This window comes from Leucoraja erinacea, chromosome 4 (genome assembly GCF_028641065.1).
Source record: "Leucoraja erinacea ecotype New England chromosome 4, Leri_hhj_1, whole genome shotgun sequence".
NCBI classification, from domain to species: domain Eukaryota; kingdom Metazoa; phylum Chordata; class Chondrichthyes; order Rajiformes; family Rajidae; genus Leucoraja; species Leucoraja erinaceus.
The window spans coordinates 21,995,940-22,019,324 of NC_073380.1; the positions used below are offsets into that span (position 1 = coordinate 21,995,940).

The following is a 23,385-nucleotide window of genomic DNA, read 5'->3' on the forward strand; positions in this document are numbered from 1 at the left end:
CAGCGTGCAAACAGGCCCTTCGGCCCACTGAGTCGGTGCTGACTGAGGATTACCCCATACACTAGCACTATTCTAAACATTAGGGACGATTTACAATTTACAAAAGCTGATTGACCTATAAACTATCCACCTTTGGAGTGTGGGAGGAAACCCGAGCTCCTGGAGTAAACCCACATGGTCACAGAGAGAACATACAAACTCCGTACAGACAACATCCGTGGTTAGGATCAAACCAGTTCACTGGCGCTGTGAGGCAGCAACTCTACCATTGCGCCACTGTGTCGCCCTATTCCTTGATCTTTTACATAGAACACAGAAAGGTACTGTACAAGAAAATGCCCTTTGATGCTGAACATGATGCCAAGATAAACAAATTTCATCAGCCTGTACATGATTCATATCCCTCCATTTCCAGCATATTCATATACCTCTTCAAAAGCTGTGTAAAATCCCACCATCGTATTTGTCTCCACCACCACCACCTCAGACAGCACATTTCAGCCACCCACTATCCTTTGTGATCTTCTCTCTACATCTGCTAAACTGTCCACTGTAAAGGTTCAGTTCTTCAACTAAGTCCAACCTAATGTCTCCTTTTTCAACTCAGTGTTTAGTTTGAAACATTACACATCTGTGCAGCATTAAAGTGTGCTAAATACATTCAGGTTGTTACAACATTAAAGCATGAACTCTCAGTAAGAACCTGTAGACTGTTACAAATGTGTGTACTGGCATGCTGTTGCTAAATACTGAACTATATTGTTCCTTAATCAGTGACTTTTAGCATCATATGTTGTCTCAGAAACTTTGCAAACATATTAAGATTCAGCTATAATTGGAGTACTGTGGGCAAATTTGGGCCCCATATCTGAGGAAGGATGTGCTGGTTCTGGAGAGGGTCCAGATGAGGTTTACAGGAATGATTCCAGGAATGAGTAGGTTGACAGCACTGGGCTCGTCTCGCTGAAGTTTAGAAGGTTGAGGGGCGACCCCATTGAAATTTACAGAATGATCTAAGACCAGAGATCTTAGCCTCAGAATTAATGGGCACTCTTTTAGAAAGGAGGTGAGGAGGAACTCCTTAAGGCAGAAGGTAGTTAATCTGCAGAACTCATTGCCACATAGGGTTACGGAGACCAAGTCAATTAATATTTTTAAGGCAGAGAGAAACAAATTCTTGATTAGAACGGGTGTCAAGGATGATGGGGAGAAGGCAGAAAAATGATATGAGGAGGCAGAGATCAGCCATGATAGAAAGGCAGAGTAGACTTGATGGGCCAAATGGTTTAATTCTTCTCCTATATCTTATGTGAATTAATTCTCAGATTTGTAGGCAGTAAGAAAAAGGGTAGAATGAGATGTGGATGTAAACTTAAATTAGGAAACCCTGCAATTGTTGTTCTTGTTCTTGGTATCTACCATCTAAATGTGACTTGGTCACACGAGAAAGAGCACAATTTGCATATATACCAGCTGTTCTCTCTCTGAAACATCTAAAGCAACAACAGTTTCTACTCATTGTGTATTTCAAATGTTCCTCAGCACCTTACTGGGTGTAAAGCATGACCTATAAGTTGATATTGCCATGTATTCAGCTTCTAACCTGCTGAAGCAGGATATGACAGAAAAGATGGAAAGGCAAGCAAGATTTGCACTGATGTATGATCTCCATAATCACAGCTATATCCTTGAGCACTCTACAGCCAGCGTCACATCATGAAGTTAAATTACTGTCTGAGGGTTGGGAAAAATGGAAGCCTCTATAAACTCCAATTGAGAGGCAATTTTAGATCAAGAACTTGGAGGTAACTCCATGATCTTCAAAACTGTACCAACTTTGTTGTCCTGAGTGAGCAGCTAAGGGCTTAGTTTCATGCAAAAGATGAGAATACATTTTGGAAACAGTGCGTGAACTATTTTTTTTTGTTAAGGCATTGGCATTTTGTATTTAACAATCATCAAAACAGCTCCACAAGTAGGTTGCTCAGGTAAAGTTATCGTGCCCTACCTGGTTCCTTTCAGACATTAAGAAATCCAACTTGGCACCCGGAAGCCCCAGTTCAATAAACGTCTTGACGAGTCGGAGATCTGCGCTGTTACCTGAAAGAATGAAGCATTCTTTAACTCGTCTCAATGCCTGTAGTTGCAAGAGAAGAGATTCAATTGGATCCATGCTCCCAATCTGGCTGAGTTCAGGAACAAGTAAATCTATGGAACTGAAGGGCCCGTCCCACTTAGGCAACTTCTTTTGCGAGTGCAGGCGACTGTCATAGTCTTGTTGAATTGTCGAAAAAGTGAATGTATAGGGCCTGTCTCACTTACGTGACCTTTACAGGCGACTGTCGGCACCAGTCATAGGTCGCCGAAATTTTCAACATGTTGAACATTCAGCAGCGACCAGAAAGACTCTACAACGCTTTGGAGATCTCTCATGACCATACATGCTATATGGTCGTGTGTGGTCTCCTATGGTCGTGAGAGGTCACCCGCGACATGTCGCCAGGGGTCGCCAGTATGGTCGTGAGGGGTCTCCAAAGAGTCGTAGCGTCTTTCTGGTCACCACTGAATTTTCAACATGTTGAAAATTTCGGCAACCTATGACGGGTTCCAGCAATAGATGCCTTGCTGGTCAGTGTTGGTCATCTACCATTGCTCCTTTCTAAGTTTATCATCACTGCAGCAGCAGGACAGAGTCTCTAGAGCCAAGGCCAGGGGAAGAGTTGGACGTCAGGCCTCATAAGAAAAAAAGATATTCTGGACCCCAAAGACCTAATTCTAAAATGAATTGAACAGACTAATACATCAGTAGAAATGCTGCTCTGACAGCACAGTGTATAAAACATTGTTAATGCACATTGGAGACATTTTGTCCATTGGCCCCATGCCAGCTCTTTGCACAGCAATCCATTCAATCTATTTTCCCCAAGCCCTACAAATTAATAAAACTGGTGTCTATCAATTGCTCTTTTGCAAACCTTTATTGACTTTGCTTCTACAACCACTGGAGACAATGACTTCCAGATTATAACTATGCTGTTATAAAAATATTTGTCAAAGATCTCTCCCGCCACCTTCATTCGTCTGTTGAACATTTTAAGTCATTTATCGTACTTATTGAACATACAATTAGATACCTAAAATCTGTTTAACAAACTTTGTTCACAAAAAGTTTTTTTTTAAATAACTAGTTGAGAAAGAATTTTGAAGAAATCTTAATAAAACTGTCTGATGCTCAATGAGATGAGAACACAAAATTAGTGCTTTTGTTGGCATGGGTAGAGTTGTTATTGACATTGGAGGTTATCTGGCTTGGTCTAAGCTCAAAGTGGAATGATGAGAAAGAACTACCTCATGGCCTTCAAACATGTTAAAGGGGCTTTCCCGCTGCATGAGCTAATTCAAGAGCTCTTCCGAGTAAAAAAAAAATCAAACTCGAGGTAAACACGTAGAATGTACGTAGCTGGTACGTCGGAGCTCGGGATGTCTCTTAGCGGCTCTTAACGCTAACGGCAGGTACTCTGGAAATCCGGTAAGCTCGGGAAGACGCGTGAAGATTTTTCAACATGGCTATTACGGTAATTCTCCGAGTTCGAATCAGGGGAAATGCGGAAGAACTCTTGAATTAGCTCGTACAGTGGGACAGCCCCTTAACCCTGTTTTCTTTAAATATTTTTTTCTTAAAATAAACTTTTCATCAATACATCTTATTAAAGCCAGGTCTCCTCATTTGTTGACTAGCATGTTATTGGATCAGAAAGATACTATATTTGATTCAGAAAAGGCACAAAATGCTGGAGCATATTGGCGGGTCAGACAGTATCATGGTGAACATGGACAGGCGACATTTCGGGTTGAAATCATTCTTCAGACTCAGATTCCTACCCAAAACATCGCCTTTCAGTGTTCTCCAAGGATGCTGCCTGACTTGTGTAGTTACTCCAGCATTATGTGTCTTTCTTTGGTATAAACCAACATCTTCAGTTATTATATTTGATAATACATAAATTATACATAACTGTTTTGGCCAACCACCATTATGGTTTTTAAGAATTACCAAAACAGTTACAGTAGAATATCAAGTCCAGCTCAAGATGTACAAATACCATACTATTTTTGAAGATAGGTTTCCTGTGCCAAGTCTGGATAATGTAACACACAACTGGGTCACCTTGCAGTAACAACAGCAAGCTTGGTTTCAGAGAGGGATTTTAAGGAAGATCTTAATGCAGAGAAGAGAATTAAAGTGGCAGAGATATTAAGGGAGGATCTGCGAGAAGATCGGCCTTGTCATCTAATGATAGTGGCCCAATAACATTCTGGAGGTTCTGAACAATGTGCAGCAACTGTTAGTGCACAGATATCTCAGCGAGCTGCCGGAGATGACAATGAGTGAAGCCGGCAACAAGGAGGTGGTGTGGAAAGATGGATGCTAATTTTAAGTTCATTACATTGTGTCATCAGCAACTAGTGTAAGAGAGCAAGCACAGAAGTGTTATGTGAAGATAACAAGGTGCAAAAATGTAGATGAGTTTTAGATTTTGGCAAGTGGAATGAGAAAAATCTGAGGAATTTTTCTGAGGAAGGATATGCTGGCTCTGGAGAGGGTCCAGAGGAGGTTTACAAGAATGCTTCCAGGATTGAGTAGGTTAACTTGCTGGAGTTTAGAAGGTTTTTCAGAATGGCAGGCAGTGACTAGTGGGGTACCGCAAGGCTCAGTGCTGGGACCCCCGCTATTTACAATATATATTAATGATCTGGACAAGGGAATTGAATGCAACATCTCCAAGTTTGCGGATGACATGAAGCTGGGGGGCAGTGTTAGCTGTGAGGAGGATGCTAGGAGGCTACAAGGTGACTTGGATAGGTTGGGTGACTGGGCAAATGCATGGCAGATGCAGTTTAATGTGGATAAATGTGAGGTTATCCACTTTTAGTGGCAAAAACAGGAAAGTAGACTATTACCTGTATCGTGGCTGATTAGGAAAAGGGGAGGCAACGAGACCTGGGTGTCATGGTACACCAGTCATTGAAAGTGTGCATGCAGGTGCAGCAGGCAGAGAAGAAAGCGAATGGTATGTTAGCATTCATAGCAAGAGGATTTGAGTATAGGAGCAGTGAGGTTCTACTGCAGTTGTACAGGGTCTTGGTGAGACCACACCTGGAGTATTGTGTACAGTTTTGGTCTCCTAATCTGAGAAAAGACATTCTTGCCATAGAGTGAGTGCAGAGAAGGTTCACCAGACTGATTCCTGGGATATCAGGACTTTCATATGAACTTCTTTAGTCAGAGGGTAGTTAATCTGTGGAACTCATTACCACAGAGGGCAATAGAGGCAAAGTCAGTTGATATTTTTAAGGCAAGAGATAGACAGATTATTGATTAGGATGGGTGTCAGGGGTTATGGGGAGAAGGCAGGAAAATGGGATTAGGAGGCAGAGATCAGCCATGATAGTATGTTGGAGTAGACTTGATGGGCTGAATGGCCTAATTCTATTCCTATAACTTGTGAACGTGAACAACCACCCAGACAAGTACAGGGCCAATCAAGCCCAGAGACAGGAATGGTAAACTGCAGGAACGAAAGATGTAGTGAATGTGGTCACAAATGAGAATCCCAGCAATTGCAAGAATAAAGTTAGGCTTGTAATTAATTCCACTCCTCAGTGCTGCTTGAAACTCTCAAAACTAAATTAACAGTTGGCACTTACCGTCCAATCCATGAACACAGACCACCAGGTGGATTCCTTCCTCGAAATTCTCTTCCTCCTCTTCTGGGGTGAAATATGGAAGATCGGAAGCCAGAAATGGCAAGTCACTGTACAACATGCCTTCAAACTTTAGTCCCTTTAACAACTCATTTTTGGCCTGAACAAAACTGCAAAACAAAAGTTGTTTGCAATATATGTAAATGAGTTGGACAGAAATGTAGAGATAGTCTGATTAATAAGTTTGCAAACAACATAAAAATTGGTGGAATAGCAGAAATGCATTTCGTTGTCTCTAATGCATTTCGTTGTCTCTGTACTGTACACTGCCAATGACAATTAAAATTGAATCTGAATCTGAAAGTGAGAAAGATTGTGAAAGGATGCAGTACAATACAAATCAGTTGCAAATCAGGACGGAGAAATTATAGTTTAATCAGGACATTAAGAGAGGCATTTTGAGAGGTTAAATGCAAGAGGAAAGTATATAGTAAATAGCCACACACTTTGGAGAACAAAATTGGATTAGATTAGTGTAGGATTACTGTAAATGGGTGATTTGTGGTAAGCGTGGACTAAGTGGCTCACAGGGCTCGCTCTGTCTGTCTGTCTGTCTGTCTGTCTGTCTGTCTGTCTGTCTGTCTGTCTATCTAACACAATGCTGGAGTAACTCAGCGGGTGAGGCAGCATCTCTGGAGAGAAGGAATGGGCAACGTGTCGTCACGGGAGCTGGTGGAACAAAGATGATGATGATGAAGAATCTATCTATCTATCTATCTATCTATCTATCTATCTATCTATCTATCTATCTATCTATCTATCTATCTATCTATCTATCTATCTATCTATCTATCTATCTATCTATCTATCTATCTATCTATCTATCTATCTATCTATCTATCTATCTATCTATCTATCTATCTATCTATCTATCTTGTATTTCTTAAGAACTGCCCCATGCAGAGTGAAGATGACCAGACAAGGTTAGTAAAATAAAGACAAAGTGCTCAGTCAATCAGGCAGCATGGAGAACATGGATAGGTGATGTTTTGGGTTGGGACACTAAAGTTGATGGCAAAACTATTGGAGGGAATATGTATTGGCAATAATGTCACGGGGACTTTTATGTCGACTTGTCAAGGAAGGTGAAACCTAAGTTTAATGTTTCATGTGAAAGACTAGAAGCTCTCAACAATCTGCCAGAATCTGGAGGCACTTTGGGATTCCTGCTGGATGGTTCACGGTGATAGCCGATCCCAAGGTAAGTCACAACTCAGTGTCCAAAAGATTTCTAAAATTCATTTATTCCTATTGTACTTAAACTTTCCTGACAGGGTAAATGTATTTTAATTTTTTTAAGAAATATCCCAATTCAGCTTTTTAACCTCCAAGGTTGCAAATGCAAACATTTAGATTTGGTTCCAAAAGTACTCAGCAGCTGCCTTGGGACTGGTGTGATAATGTCATAGCTAAGTTAATTTGGATACTGTTTATGTGTGATAATGATTGCTGGCCATCTAATTTACTATTGGCAGGAAGATTTATTCTTGACCTTATGACTGAAGACTGGCACAGTGGCACAACTGCTGCCTCACAGCGCCAGAGTCCAGAGTTAAATCCTGACCTTGAGTGCTGTCTGTGTGGAGTTCGCATGTTATCCCTGTGACCATGTGTGTTTTCACCCGGTGCTCCAGCTTCCTCCCACATCCTAAAGTTGTGTGGGTTTGCAGGTCGATTGGCCTCTGCAGATTGGCCTTAATATGTAGAGAGTGTATGAGAATGCGGGGTAACATAGAACTAGTGGGAATGGGTGATCAATGGCCAGCATAGAATTAGTGGGCCTATGGCCCTGTTTCCAAGTTGTATCTTTCACAAAGAAAACTGAGAGCAACTTTACCTCACCATTCTCTCATTGGTTTCTGCGTCGTTGTCCTGTGAATTAGTCCCAAAAGAGCCCATGGGCTGCCTCGTGATGGGTGACGCCGTTTGCTTTGAAGGAAAGGCAACCGGAGAATCCCTAAGCATGGAGGAAAACGGCAGACACGTAGCTGTGCATGAAACAGAGAGATTCACAACCTCAACTATGTTCCTTTTATCAAACGCCATGCCCGAGGTGCTGGTTCCAGAAGAATTTCCACCATCAACTAGGGGCTCAAGTTCACCGTCATTGTTACTACCTGGCTTCTTCTCTCCCCCGAGCTCATCATGTAACTGGGTAAGGCCTTCACAGTGCTGATCCGTCTTCATTCCACTCTCCACCTTTTCTTCATGTAGTTCTTCAGGACACAATCGATCATTCAAAATCACATCACTAAAAGTTGCTGTGGTTGCCTCCAAAGCATCTGTTGACTCAGGCTGAGAAGTTGCTTTACATGGGGACAGCTCTCCGCCACCATCCGGCTCAAATTCACCGTTTGGCATGATGTCACCAAACGTCCCGGGCTGGTCATTCTGGACCCCTTGAGAAAGGGTAAATAGTGAGTGTTCAATCTCTGAATGATTGTTAGGATCATATGTAATACTGCTTCTATCTAATAACTCACTGAAATTCACCGTCTTGCACATAAGCTCCTTAACAGCATGGTCTGTGCTATCGTTAGGCCCGTTCGCATCAAATGCATCCGCACAATAGCGGCAATTACCATTCACTTTATCGGATGTCCTCTGATTCTTTCCCACTGTCTCACTGGAGCTTTTCTCAGAAACCTTTGTACAATCATCATTCGGCGGCAATGCTTCTGGGCTGTTTTGTGGGATCTCTTTACCGGCAGGGGAATCAAAAACATTGCTGCTGTCTCGTTGCGTCTCATCTGTTTCATCTTCGCCTCCCTCTGCCTTTTCTGTGGAATATCCCCAGGCCCAGTCTCTTTCATCCGCTGTTTGATTATGTGCTAATGAGTCAGGAGTTCCTCCCAACTGATCAGAGCTACTGATTTGCGGGGCTGAGACTGATTTTGTCAGTTTGCTGAGTTCCACCTCTTCTTCGTCTTCAAAAGGCAACGAGCTGATCGATGTTAAGGAAGCCTGAATGCCGCTAGGCAGGCTGGTGCCGCTCTCTGTCTGACCACCCTCCAGCGAGTTCCTATGGTTCGCCTGCGCCCTGACTATCTGTTGCATGAGGTCACGGTCGCAAGATAAATCCTGTGGTTTGCGTATCTCAGGCCAAGCCACTGAGCTGGGCTCGCTCTCAATGCCAGAGTCAGATATAATTGAAAGGGACCGTTTCATAACCTCAGAGGTAACAGGAAAGTCAGCATTCTCAACTTTTCTTTTCACAGATCCTTGATCGACGGACTCACTGTCAACATGTTCAGAGCTCACTGCAGGATGTAACAGTTCATTAAGTTCCTCCTTTTCACTAACTTCATAGTCGTTAGATAGGGATGATTCATTTGTATCTGTTATACTTGAAGAACAAACTAACACTGCATCTCCTTGATAAGGATCCTTGTTTCTGAGGATCCTTTCAATATATGTCAAGTCTGAAGCTGTCTCCGTTTGTTTGAGTAATGCTGCATTTGCAGATTCAGAAACCTTTTCTTGCTGGTCAGAACCTGTTGAAATTTCATTAAATCTGAGTGATTCAATCTGATGTTCATAGATTGTTGAGAGTTCTCCTTGACTTTGTCCAACAAACCTGTCCACCTCTAAGCTCTGAATGCTTTTGATTTCAATCTCATTGAGTTCGTCATATTCTTGGCTGACAAAAGCAGCCAAATCCACAGAGTTGTACATCGTTCCCAAGGAAACAGTTTCATTCAGAAGTTGTGATCCGGGCATTCTTGTCGTAAGCATCAAGGCATCAGAAGCAGAGCCACTATTTTGCACTTGCTGGCACTGTTTCATTGCAGCTGGTAAATTTGAAAACTCTGAAAGGCGAGTGTCCAATACATGGTTAAGCTCAGTTCCCACCTCCTTGTTGGATGTGCCGCTGTCAACTTTGTGGTTTGCTGTGAAGGTAAAGTAGACAAAACATGATGAAGCAGAGCAAAAACAAAGCGTCAACAGAGTACTCAACAATCTCAAGACAATTGCTCAGTGTGTAAGTGCAACACAAACCAGTGATTTTCCAATTATCATTCTGAAGGAGCAAACTGCCATGACCAGTGTGCTGAGCTGAAGTGAAAGTCTTGCTGATGCACAAGCACAAAATTGAAGGAATTTCAGTCCACATCAAAATGATAATGCATTTTTTAAAATTAGGATGCAATGATTAAGAAGAAATCCAAGGTGAGCATTTTATTGAATTTAAGACGGAATGAAGCAGAAATTGGGTGCATATCAGGAGGCCTGATTTAGCCATAGAATGAGGAGAAACAATTGAGTTAATTGATCATGAGCTTGCTGAACACAGAATACAGAACAGGAACAGGCCATTCAGCCCATGATATCTGTCAAACATGAGGCCAAATTAAACTGATCCCTTCTGCCTGAACGAGATCTATATCCTTCCATTACTTGCATATTCTTGTGCCTTTCAAAAAGCCTCTTCAGTGCCACTATCACATCTGCTTCCGCCATCTCCCCTCCTGGCAGTGCATTCCAGGCATTTACCTCCTCGGTGTAAGGCATTCCAGGCATTTACCTCCTCGGTGTAAAAAAAAACATGCACATTTTATTTAAACTTTCCCCCTCTAATCTTAAAGCTATGTCACCTAGTATTTGACATTTCCTCCCTGGGAAAAAAAGTTCGGACTGTCTACCTATTCTCTGCCAGCAAAGAAAGTTTTCAAAATTGTTTAGGCTTTTATCATGATTCACTTCATCTTACAAGAAAACTCATTATAGTTTTATACATTTAGCATGGAAATCTTTCAAACTGTTAACATCATAGTTTCACCATAACATTTGAAGACTGTGTATTTCTAATGCATTACTACTACAATAAAAAACATATAGAGAAAAAAAGGAATAATAAGGAAACTGCACATTGTGTAAGTCTAAAAATAGCAAAGCACAAAAAAAAGGACAATTAGTCCTGGAAAAAAAGAACGCTAAAAAAACCTTCTGTAAGTTATTTGGGGCAAACTCCAAAATTATGCAAGACCTCAGATAAGTGGATAAGTTTGCTAAAAATAGCAGTTTCAAGTTTCAAACCTGTCTGGCCTGTGGACTAGGGCATCACACCTCTGTGCGAATGGTATGGACAGGAAAGGCTGAGACGGAGATAACAAGATTATCTTGGATACACAAAGGAAGGAACCAAGCCTCAGCAGATGGTGGTAAACAGGCCAGCACAAGCACAATCACCATCTTGGATGACCCATCCATCGAGACAATAGGAGCCCATCCAGGCGATGGGATAACGATCAGGCTGAGGGATCATGACATCAGCAAACCCCTTATCATCGGAAGCCTATTGTTCATGCCAGATCGAAACTGGGAATCATCAAAAGAACCCTTTTATCCAGAGGACCACCTGGGGGTTTCAAAGGAAGCTCAGGTATAAAAACAGGAGTCAAGCCAGAACTCTTGCTCTTTCTGCTCTGCTGGACAGCTGGTGGGCCTGTATCGACATAGCTGTGAGTATCCCGGTGACCTGGTGAAATTCTCAAAATAGGATAGAGGTTAAGAAGATAAAGGGAAAGGGGGGAAAAATTGTTTAAAGTAAGTTTTACGACGTGCCCGATAGTTTTCCGTACATAGTCTTAGTTTAAACCATAAGTTTAGCCACGTGTTATGTAGTGTTGGTGAGATTCAATTTCTCATTGTTTAATAAGGGGCAGAAAACGCTAGTGGGAGTTGTGTACAGGCCACCTAACAGTAGTAGTGGAGTTGGGGATGGCATTAACAGGAAATTAGAAATGCGTGCAACAAAGTTAAAACAGTTCTAATGGGTAACTTCAATCTACATATAGATTGGATGAATCAAATTGGCAAGGGTGCTGAGGAAGAGGATTTCTTGGAATGTATGCGGGATAGTTTTCTAAACCAACATGCAGAGGAACCAACGAGAGAGCAGGCTATTCTAGACTGGGTATTGAGTAATGAGGAAGGGTTAAATAGCAGTCTTGTTGTGCGAGGCCCCTTGGGCAAGAGTGACCATAATATGGTTGCGTTCTTCATTAGGATGGAGAGTGACATCGTTAATTCAGAAACAAGGGTCCTGAACTTAAAGAAAGGCAACTTTAAGGGTATGAGACATGAATTGGCCAAGATAGACTGGCGATTGATTCTTAATGGGTTGACGGTGGATATGCAATGGAAGGCATTTAAAGACTGCGTGGATGAACTACAACAATTGTTCATCCCAGTTTGGCAAAAAAATAAATCAGGGAAGGTAGTGCATCCGTGGATAACAAGGGAAATCTGGGATAGTATCAAAACAAAAGATCAAGCGTACAAATTAGCCAGAAAAAGCAGCCTGCCAGAGGACTGGGAGAAATTCAGAGGCCAGCAGAGGAGGACAAAGGGCTTAATTAGGAAAGGGAAAATAGATTATGAAAGAAAACTGGCAGGGGACATAAAAACTGACTGCAAAAGCTTTTATAGATATGTGATGAGAAAAAGATTAGTTAAAATAAATGTTGGTCCCTTGCAGTCAGAAACGGGTGAATTGATCACGGGGAACAAGGACATGGCAGACCAATTGAATAACTACTTTGGTTCTGTATTGGTACTGAAGTGGTATTAGGTAAATTGAATGGATTAAAGGCCGATAAATCCCCAGGGCCAAATAGGCTGCATCCCAGAGTAGCCCCAGAAATAGTGGATGCATTAGTGATAATTTTTCAAAACTCTTTAGATTCTGGAGTAGTTCCTGAGGATTGGAGGGTAGCTAATGTAACCCCACTTTTTAAAAAGGGAGGGAGAGAGAAAACAGGGAATTACAGACCAATTAGTCTAACGTCGGTAGTGGGGAAACTGCTAGAATCAGTTATTAAAGATGGGATAGCAGCACATTTTGAAAGTGGTGAAATCATTGGACAAAGTCAGCATGGATTTATGAAAGGTAAATCATGTCTGACGAATCTTATAGAATTTTTCGATGATGTAACTAGTAGAGTGGATAAGGGAGAACCAGTGGATGTGTTATATCTGGACTTTCAGAATGCATTCGACAAGGTCCCACATAAGAGATTAGTATACAAACTTAAAGCACATGGTATTGGGGGTTCAGTATTGATGTGGATAGAGAACTGGTTGGCAGACAGGAAGCAAAGAGTAGGAGTGAACGGGTCCTTTTCACAATGGCAGGCAGTGACTAGTGGGGAACCGCAAGGCTCAGTTCTGGGACCCCAGCTATTTATGATATATATTAATGATTTGGACGAGGGAATTGAATGCAACGTCTCCAAGTTTGCGGATGACACGAAGCTGGGGGGCAGTGTTACCTGTGACGAGGATGCTAGGAGGCTGCAAGGTGACTTGGATAGGTTGGGTGCGTGGGAAAATGCATGGCAGATGCAGTATAATGTGGATAAATGTGAGGTTATCCACTATGGTGGCAAACACAGGAAAGTAGATTAATATCTGAATGGTGGCCGATTAGGAAAGGGGGGATGCAACGAGACCTGGGTGTCAAGGTACACCAGTCATTAAAAGCAGGCATGCAGGTGCAGCAGGCAGTGAAGAAGGCGAATGGTATGTTAGCATTCACCAGCTGCTCGCCTTTTAACAGGGACTTGAAAGAGGGACACATATCGCCAATTCTGGCCTCCCTACACTGGCTCCCGGTGCACTTTCGAGTTCATTTTAAGATACTGTTATTTGTTTTTTAAATCTCTGAATGGGCTCGCCCTGCCTTACCTCTCTGAGCTGCTCCACCCATACGCTCCTGCCCGGTCCCTCAGGTCAGCTGGTCAGCTGCTCCTGGAGGTACCGAGGTCTAGTCGGAGGCTCAGAGGAGATAGAGCCTTCTCTGTTGCTGCTCCGGCACTCTGGAACACCCTGCCGTTGCACATCAGACTGGCCCCCTCACTGCCCATCTTCAAATCCAGTGTTAAAACACATTTGTACTCCCTGGCTTTGGACCATGCCTGAGGCTTTGCTTCTGTTTGTGGTGTTTTTGATGTTTCTTTATTTTACATGTCTTTTCCTACTATTTCTTTTTGTTTTTTTTGGTGTGTATTAACTTTTTTGTCAATGATTAGTGATGTACAGCACTTTGTTGCAGCTATGTTTGTTTTTAAAGTGCTCTATAAATAAAATTATTATTATTTTATTATTATAGCAAAAGGATTTGAGTATAGGAGCAGGGAGGTTCTACTGCAGTTGTACAGGGTCTTGGTAAGACCACACCTGGAGTATTGCATACAGTTTTGGTCTCCTAATCTGAGGAAAGACATTCTTGCCATAGAGGGAGTACAGAGAAGGTTCACCAGACTGATTCCTGAAATGTCAGGACTTTCATATGAAGAAAGACTGGATAGACTCGGTTTGTTCTCGCTAGAATTTAGAAGATTGAGGGGGGATCTTATAGAAAATTACAAAATTCTTAAGGGGTTGGACAGGCTAGATGCAGGAAGATTATTCCCGATGTTGGGGAAATCCAGAACAAGGGGTCATAGTTTAAGTATAAGGGGGAAATCTTTTAGGACCGAGATGAGGAAAACGTTTTTCACACAGAGAGTGGTGAATCTCTGGAATTCTCTGCCGCAGAAGGTAGTTGAGGCGAGTTAATTGGCTATATTTAAGAGGGAGTTAGATGTGGCCCTTGTGGCTAAAGGGATCAGGGTGTATGGAGAGAAGGCAGGAACAGGATACTGAGTTGGATGATCAGCCATTATCATATTGAATGGTGGTGCAGGCTCGAACGGCCGAATGGCCTACTCCTGCACCTATTTTCTATGTTTCTATGTTTCTAATAAAGCCTGTAAATTTTACACTTGCTTTGAGTCCATCTTGGTTTCTGGACAGGAAAGGTTGAGACGGAGATAACGAGATTATCTTGGATACACAAAGGAAGGAACCAAGCCTCGGCAGAAAGTGGTAAACAGGCCAGCACAATCACCATCTTGGATGACCCATCCATCGAGACAATAGGAGCCCATCCAGGCGATGGGATAACGATCAGGCTGAGGGATCATGACATCAGCAAACCCCTTATCATCGGAAGCCTATTGTTCATGCAAGATCGAAACTGGGAATCATCAAAAGACCCTTTTGTCCAGAGGACCACCTAGGGGTTTCAAAGGAAGCTCAGGTATAAAAACAGGAGTCAAGCCAGAACTCTTTCTCTCTTTCTGCTCTGCTGGACAGCTCGTGGGCCTGTATCGACCTAGCTGTGAGTATCCCGGTGACCTGGTGAAATTCCCGAAATAGGATAGAGGTTGAGAAGATAAAGGGAAAGGGGGGTAAAATTGTGTAAAGTAAGTTTTACGACGTGCCCGATAGTTTTCCATCCATAGTCTTAGTTTAAAGCATAAGTTTAGCCACGTATTATGTAGTGTTGGTGAGATTCGATTTAACATTGTTTAATAAAGCCTGTAAATTTTAGACTTGCTTTGAGTCCATCTTGGTTTCTGTTTTCTCTCATCGGCACACTCTGGTCAATTCAACCTTTTTATCATATCCCACCATAATTCCGAGGTCTGGAATCTAGGGGAATCCCTTTTTGTATTCTCTCTCTTAGAAACCACTCGAGTGGAGTGGTGGCCGTTTGACCCTCCGACAAGGGAGAGAATAACTTGGGCAGTTGGGCCCGAAGTGAAGTGAAGGGAAACGCAAACCCTACACTTCCACCCTTCCACCAGTTCTGACCAAACTCATTAACTGGTTTCCTTTCCACAGATGCTGCTTGACTGACTTGCTTCTTCCAGTATTTCTCTTTTTGTTCGCAATAAGTCCCTGAAGTTATTCTGCATGATTCAAGCATACACCTTGCACATCTATTCACTGAGTAAGCACTAAGCCATTTATTTAAAGTTTAGAAGATCAAAAAGAAAAGCTATGCTGTAAGCATTCATGGGGTAGTAATTTTTAAATACTTAGATCAAATATGAATCCATGGCCAAAGAGGCAGCAGAGTGGTGAGAGTTACTTTTGGTTGTTACATGAGCTAAATTGTGGCTTCAGTGCTGTAAACATCAACTGATAATCATTTCTTTAGAATATCCAAGGGCCAAGTGTACTAATATGCTCCAACACCACTAGATGGCAGCAGAAGGCAAATCACCTCAAATTTGTTTCACAGATTTTCCATTTACCAACTAAGTGTGTATATCAATCAAATATTAATTCCCCTTTTGTACATTTTTCATCTCTATATATTTCCAATAAATGCCTTCTTAATGTGAAAAAACATATATGTATTGGAAATGTATGCAGTGCAGAAGAAGATAATGATTATTTTGTTATTTTTCTCAACACTAAATTCATGGATGATCATGATAAAAATAACTTCGAGTTATACTAAAGGTTTCAAACAAAGGTTTAACACAAATCCACAGCTCCGTATAGGAGTCCTTTTGAGCTTAATGCCAATGTGTAAAAGAAAGTATAATGGCAAGAGATAAAGCATGGGTCAAAAATGTTAGGTTTAAGAAGCACATTAATGGAAGAACGAGAGATGAAGTGATTTAGGAAGAGAATCCAACAGATTTATATCTTAGCTGTTGAAGTTACCAAAGGTGGAAATTTTATACAAGGATAAGTAAAAGATTGGATTCGGTCGACTGCAGCTTTCCTGAAGAGATAACAGGGTTGGAAGATATTGCAGAGGTAGAAAGAGGGGGGTGGGGGGTAAATCATAATGTTCATGTCATCTTAGGCCATTCAGCCCCTTGAGTCTACTCCACCATTCAATCATTCAATACCATCAATTCTAGCATGTATTTCAAGAAAAACAGGGATGTAATGCTGAGGCTCCGTACGCGCTGGTAAGGCCGCTTTTGGCATATTGTGAGCAATTCTGTGCACCATATCTGAGAAAGGATGTGCTGGCTCTGGAGAGGATCCAGAGGTTTGCAAGAATTATCCCAGAACTTAGTAGGTTAACCCGTGATGAGTATTTGTCAGCACTGTACTCGCTGGAGTTTAGAAGAATGAGGGGGGACCTCATTGAAACATACAGAATAGTGAAAGGCTTGGATAGAGTGGAAGTGGAGAGGATGTTTCCACTAGTGGGAGAGTATAGAACTAGAGGTTATAGCCGCAGAATTAAAGGACGTTATTTTAGGAAGGTCATGAGGAGAAATGTCTTTATTCAGAGGGTGGTGAATCTGTGGAATTCTTTGCCACATGAGGCTTTGGAGGCCAAATCAGTGGATATTTTTAAGGCAGAGATAGATCAATTTTTGATTTGTACAGGTGTCAGTTATGGGGAGAAGGCAGGAGAATGGGTTTAGAATGGAGAGATAGATCAGCCATGATTGAATGGCACAGTAGATGTGATGGGCCGAATGGCATAATTCTACCCGTATCACTTACGACCTTATGACAGATTTATTGTTCCCTCAATCCCATTCACCTGCTTTCTCTCCATAACCTTTGACACCCTTACTAATCAAGAACCTGTCAATCTCCACTTTAAAAATGTCCATTGGCCTCCACAACCAACTGGGGCAATGAATTCCAGATTTACCATCTTCTGACAAAATAAATTCCTCCTCATCTCCTTTCTAAAAATCTGTCCTTTTATTCTGAGGCTGTGCCCTCTGGTCCTAGATTCTCCCACTAGTGGAAACATCATCTCCAGGCTTTTCAGTATTCACTATAATCAAATTTGTAACTACTTTATTGATCTGTATTAGAAATTAATTTTCCCAGAGAATCTGCATTATTCAAGGAGGAATGTTCCACAGGGGGGATCTCGGAAAATTAGTTGCACATAATACTTTTTTAAAAGTATTTCCAGACAATTTAATAAGGTAGATACAAGGAACTGCAGATACTGGAATCTCGAGCAAAAATAACAACGTGTTGCAGTAACTCAGTGGGATAGGCAGCATCTTTGGAGGCCCTGGATTGGAAACCTTTCGGATCGGGATGATTGTTGTGGAGGGAGAAAGCTAGAAGGCAGGTGGGACAATAGCCAGGCCTGCTATTCCTGCAGTGATAGGTGGATACTGGTGAGATTAGCAGATGAGTAGACAAAGGACAGAAATGAAAAGGAGGCAAAAGGCAGCGAGATATGGAAAGAAGATGCATGAAATGTGGGGCCAAAGGGATGTTGGTGGAAGGGAAAAGAGGGGGCAGGAGATATGGGTGTGCAGCCAGGTGGGGCACAGCGAACAAAAGCATGAAAAAATAGAGGGGGAGGTGGGGGTATTTTGGTTAATTTCTAAAAATGCAGAATTCAATGTCCATATCATTGGTGGTAAGCCACCCAAGCAGAATATGACGTGCTATTCCTGCAGTTTTCGTGTGGCCTCACTCTGTAATGGAGGAGACCCAAAACAGTATGAGAATGGAAAGTGGAGCTAAATTGGTCAGCAACAGTGAGATATAGTAGGCCCTGGCAGACCGAGCGCGTGTTCGGAAAATGGTAGCAGAGACTTAGCAGAGGGGGGGGGGGGGGGGGGGGGGGGGGGGGAGCACCAAAAGCAGTCAATGAGGGTTAGGAGGTGCTGGGGGGGCAGATTAGAGAGAACCTCTGTCGCACCTGAAAGGGTTAAGGGGATATCTGGATGACTGCGAAGCAGGTAATGTATGGACAGGTTAATTAATAAAAGATTGAGACAAATGATAATTGTAATATCAGTGAACTATGGTCCTGGTGCCTCTCACACCATAAATAATCAATTTGTGATTGTGCCTTCGGAAAAATCTCGGCAAAAGGTTTGACCATTTCATTTGGCTTCAAACAAGTTTATTCTAGACTAATATCTGTAGCAGGCAATTACTTTACAAGGAAAGTCTGTGTTCACTGGAGTTTGGGAAAGTGAGAAGTGATATGATGTAAACATAACGTTCAGAGAGGTTTTGACAGGATGGAAAGGATATTTCCTCTTGTGCAACGGCTTACTGGTTTAATGGGTCAATGCTTAAAATACAAAATAGTCCATTTAAGTCTGAAATGAGGCATTTCTTCCATTTCAGGAGACCCTTGAACGATCTTTGATGGGACTTTCCTGAACTTTATCTTGCACTAATAGATATTCATGTTATTCCCTTTATCATGTGGATGGATAGATTGTAATCATGTATTGTCTTTCCTCTGACTGTTTAAAACATAATAAAAACTTTTCACTCGTACACGTGTACTTCGGTACACATGACAATAAACCAAACTAAACTTTTTCCTGCATAGAGTCTTTGTAACTCTTCCTCAAAGGCAGTGTAAGGAGTGCTCGGAATATGTTTAGATTGGAGGTAGATAGATACCTGAGATTGACCTGATGAAAGATTGATACGAGCGGGTGATAATCAGATCAGTCATGATTTCAAATGGAAGATTATGCCTGGCTGACTCCTGCTTCTAATTCATATGTTCATAGATAGGAAAGAGACAGGAAAATAGGCAGACAGGTAGGCTTTTTTTCAACAGAGAGACATGAAAGACAATTATAATTGGTGAAGAAAAAACTTTTAAATGATTCATTCATTTTTCAGGATCTGGGAGCTGCCAAAGAGGCGAGGATTTATAAACCATCACCAAATGGCGAGCTGCGTCCATACCGTGGAAGCGAGAACTTGCCCAGAAAGACCCAGTGGGCAGACACAAAAAGCTGTAGTAACTCCACGGGACATTGAGCCCAGCTCCTACTCCTTCCCTGAAGACCGGAGAATCAAAGAGGAGGGAGCCAGCGACCATGGTCATGAAGACCACGGCTGGTAGGACAGTGAACCTAGATCATACCTTAAGTGCCCTCAAGATTGGCTGCAGTAGGTGCCCCGGGGCACAAAGGTGATTGGGCGAGGAGAGGGACATTGGTTCGATGAACAATCCAGCCAAAGGCGATGGCTGGAAGCTCTGCAGCCGCCTGGGGCTTGTCAGGATTGGGCGCCGCTCCATAACACCTAATGCGTGATCAGACTCTGGTGACTCGACAAAGAATCTCACTGTTTTGCACATGTAACAATAAAGTACCATTAAACTATTGAAATGTCCCTCTCTTAAACTATTGTGGTCCTTCTAGAAACATAGAAAATAGGTGCAGGAGGAGGCCATTTGGCCCTTCGAGCCAGCATCACCATTCATTGTGATCGTGGCTGATCGTGATTCTAGTGAAGGCCATTATTGCATGCAGTATTATATGGAACTAATTTTTCCAGATTCTGACGGTTATTGGGGTGAGCTTTTCTTCGTCCCATTTTTGTACAGGATAAATCTCTTCATCTCTCCTTTTTCTATTTAAATGCTCCTTAAAGCTTACAAAGTTTTGCCCCATGCTTTATCACGAGACGCAATACTGTTGGGTGCACACATCATGTTACATATATAAAGAAGTTTAATTTGATTTTAACCACTCCTTAACTACATCCTATCTCAATCTGAGATAAATTCTCTTTGTTCCAGATAGCTCCTTCCCCACCTTTCTCTGCTGCCTGTACTAAGTAACCAATTTATCTCTTGGACACTACGTGACTCGCTGAATTTCTCCAGCACTTTTTATTTTGGTCGAGAATCCAGCATCAGCAGTCTCTTGTTTCTTCCTTTACCAGTTCAAATGAAGAATTACGTATCTTAGATGTTAATTGTTCTTCTTTGCAGAGATACTGCCTGAACACTACAACTAATTGCTTTATCAAATGCCCCATAAACCATCTTCTTTAGGTGTTTAATATAAGACTATAACTGAGAACAGAATTGCAAACAGCCAGAAAACAGATTGGAGGGATTACAATGAAATGATTTTAAGGTACAGTAGTTCATCATAGTGGAACTTCAGCATCAAGCAGTTATAAGACATGCCTGCATGCCCTTTTATTACACTAGTGTGTGCCATGACGTGTCTTTAAATACAACATTGTGAAACAAATACACTGCTGTCTGTCAGGAAAATAATAACTAAAATGAATCCTTTAATAAACTGAATGACAGTACCTACTGCTTAATTAAGCCTGATTTCTAACTCACATATGCTCTCTCCTCCTGATATTGAAACACTTCACTGACAACTTGAAATTGGAATGATTCATGAAGCCAGAAATCACTGCTGACTATATGACATGAAACATAGAAATATAGAAAATAGGTGTGGCCATTCGAGGTCATGGCTGATCATCCAAAATCAGTAACCCATTCTGGCTATTTCCCAATACCCCTTGATTCCCTTAGCCTTAAGAGCTAAAACTCTCTCTTGAAAACATCCAGTGAATCATCCTCCACTGCCTTCTGTGGCAGAGAATTCAACAGATTCACAACTCTCTGGGTGAAAACGTTATTCCTCATCTAAGTCCTAAATGGCCTACCGGATATTCTTAAATTGTGATCCCTGGTTCTGGACTCCCACAACACGGGGAACATTTTTCCTGCATCTACCCTGTCCAATCCTCCAAGAATTTTATGTGTTAACTAGACCAAGTGCAGACCCGTTGGGTCTGTTCCCCCAACGTGCAGTTGTGGGGGGGGAGGCGGCATGCAGCATCACACACTAACTACCTCCCCCCCTCCCGCACTCACGCTAATAGAGGGGAGGAGGGGGGAGAGAGAGAGAGAGAGAGAGAGAGAGAGAGAGAGAGAGAGAGGAGAGGGAGAGAGAGAGAGAGAGAGAGAGAGAGAGAGAGAGAGAGAGAGAGAGAGAGAGAGGGAGAGAGAGAGAGAGAGAGAGAGGTGAGATGAGAGGGGAGGGAGAGGGGGAGAGTAGGGAGGGGGAGGGGGTGTGGAGTGGAGTTTAGAGGGGGGGATGGCGGGGGGGGAGTGAGAGGGGAGAGGAGGGGGAGGAGGGGGGGGAGGAGGGGGGAGGAGGTGGGGGGGAGATGGAGGGGGGAGGAGGTGGGGAGGAGGGAGGGGGGGGGAGAGGGGGGGGGAGGGGGGGGGAGGGGGGGAGGAGGGAGGGGGGGGAGGGAGAGGGGGGAGGAGGAGGTGGGGGGCGGAGGAGGGGGGGGGGGAGGGAGGGGAGGAGGAGAGAGGGGGAGGAGGAGGGGGGGAGGAGGGGAGAGGGGAGGAGAGGGGGGGAGGAGAGGGGGAGAGAGGTGAGGGGGAGAGGAGGGGGGGGGGGGGAGGGGGGGGAGGAGAGGGGAGGGGGGGGGGGGGGGGAGGGTGGGAGGGGAGGAGAGGAGGAGAGAGTATAGATTTCCGGGAGATTATTTGTGTCTTCCTTTGTGAAGACAGAATCAAAGTACTCGTTTAACTGTTCTGCCATTTCTTTGTTTCCCATTATCTATTCACCTGTCTCTGACCTACATTTGGATTCACTAATCTTTTCCTTTTTACATACGTGTAGAAACTTTTGCAGTCAGTTTTTATGTTTCCTGCAAGCTTTCTTTCATGCTCTTTCCCACCCTCTTAATTAACCCCTTTGTCCTCATGTGTTGAGTTCTAAATTCCTCCCAGTCCTCTGGTTTGCCACGTATTCTGGCTAATTTATATGCCTCTTCCTTGGCTTTAACACTATACTTGACTTCCCTCGTCAGCCACGGTTGAGCCGCATTCCCAGTTTTATTTTTCATCAGACAGGGATGAACAATTTCTGGAGTTCATCCATGCGGTCTTTAAATCTTTGTGTAAAGAGGAAGTGTAAATCTTTGCCATTGCATCTCCACTGTCAACCCTTTACGTATAATTTTCAAGTCTATCCTCGCCAATTCCCGTCTCATACCTTCAAAGTCTCCTTTAGTCAACTTCAGGACTCTGGTCTCTGAATTAACCGTGTCACTCTCCATCCTAATGCAGAATTCCACCATATTATGATCACTGTTGCTCAAGGGGCCTTGCACAGAAAGATCGCTAACTAATTCTTCCTCTTTACACAAAAGCCAGTCTAGGATGGCCTGCCCTCTATTCGGTTCCCCTATATATGGTTTAAAAACTCATCCCGTATACATTCCAGGAAATCCTCCGCCTCAACGCTACAACCAACTTGGTTGGCCCATTCTATATGTAGATTAACGTCACGCATGATAACCACTGTACCTTTGCTGCATGCATCCCTAATTTCCTGCTTGATGCTATCCCCAACCTCCCTACTGCTGTTTAGTGGTCTGTACACCACTCCAACAAGCGTTTTCTGCCCTTGGCTATTTCTCAGTTCTACCCATACCGATTCTTCAGCATCCAAGCTAATGTTTCTAATAATTAATTCAATGATCAGATAATTAATGATTATTAAGATAGTTGTTTGGTGTTTCTATAATTACAAATTTATAAAAGTCAATAATCCACTTATAAACTGAAAGCTCTGCAATTGCGTTGCATTGTCACCTTGAACACTGTCACACAAAACACTTTGCCAGGTGATATTACTGTTAAGAATTGATGGTCTTTCAAATTCAATAACAACAAGCTCCCCTGTAAGTGGATTGCATGGACAATGATTAAGAGTTCGCCTTCACTGCATAAAATCAAGTCAGTTGATGGATGACTTTTAGGTCATGATAGGGTAGGTTGGGTATCTAAAGTGGCAAATATGTTCCCGCTCTTTGAACTTGGACATATAATTCAAACACGTTGTCATGCATGTTTTTTTTTTCACTTTTCCAAAAATAAGTTAAATTTAACATTAGACTCCACATGGAGTAATAATCACAGAGATTTAATTTCATTTCTTTCCTCAGAGCAATGCAAATAACACAACATACGACATTACCCTGTTAACAAACAATTTTAGTGACCAGTAAATTCTGGCCGAGAAA

At 42.6% G+C, this 23,385-nt stretch overlaps 1 protein-coding gene across 2 annotated transcripts in view; it reads right to left on the bottom strand.

Annotated features, from left to right (window-relative positions):
- LOC129696206 (protein FAM135B-like) overlaps positions 1-23,385 on the bottom strand; it is a 408,722-nt gene that overhangs the window by 65,321 nt on the left and 320,016 nt on the right. For both annotated transcript variants that reach the window (XM_055633862.1, XM_055633863.1), the window contains 3 exons: positions 7,604-9,656; positions 5,710-5,876; positions 2,009-2,100 (listed from right to left, as the gene is read on the bottom strand). In XM_055633862.1, coding sequence (XP_055489837.1) covers positions 2,009-2,100; positions 5,710-5,876; positions 7,604-9,656 — 2,312 coding nt within the window. The remainder of the gene's footprint in view (positions 1-2,008; positions 2,101-5,709; positions 5,877-7,603; positions 9,657-23,385) is intronic.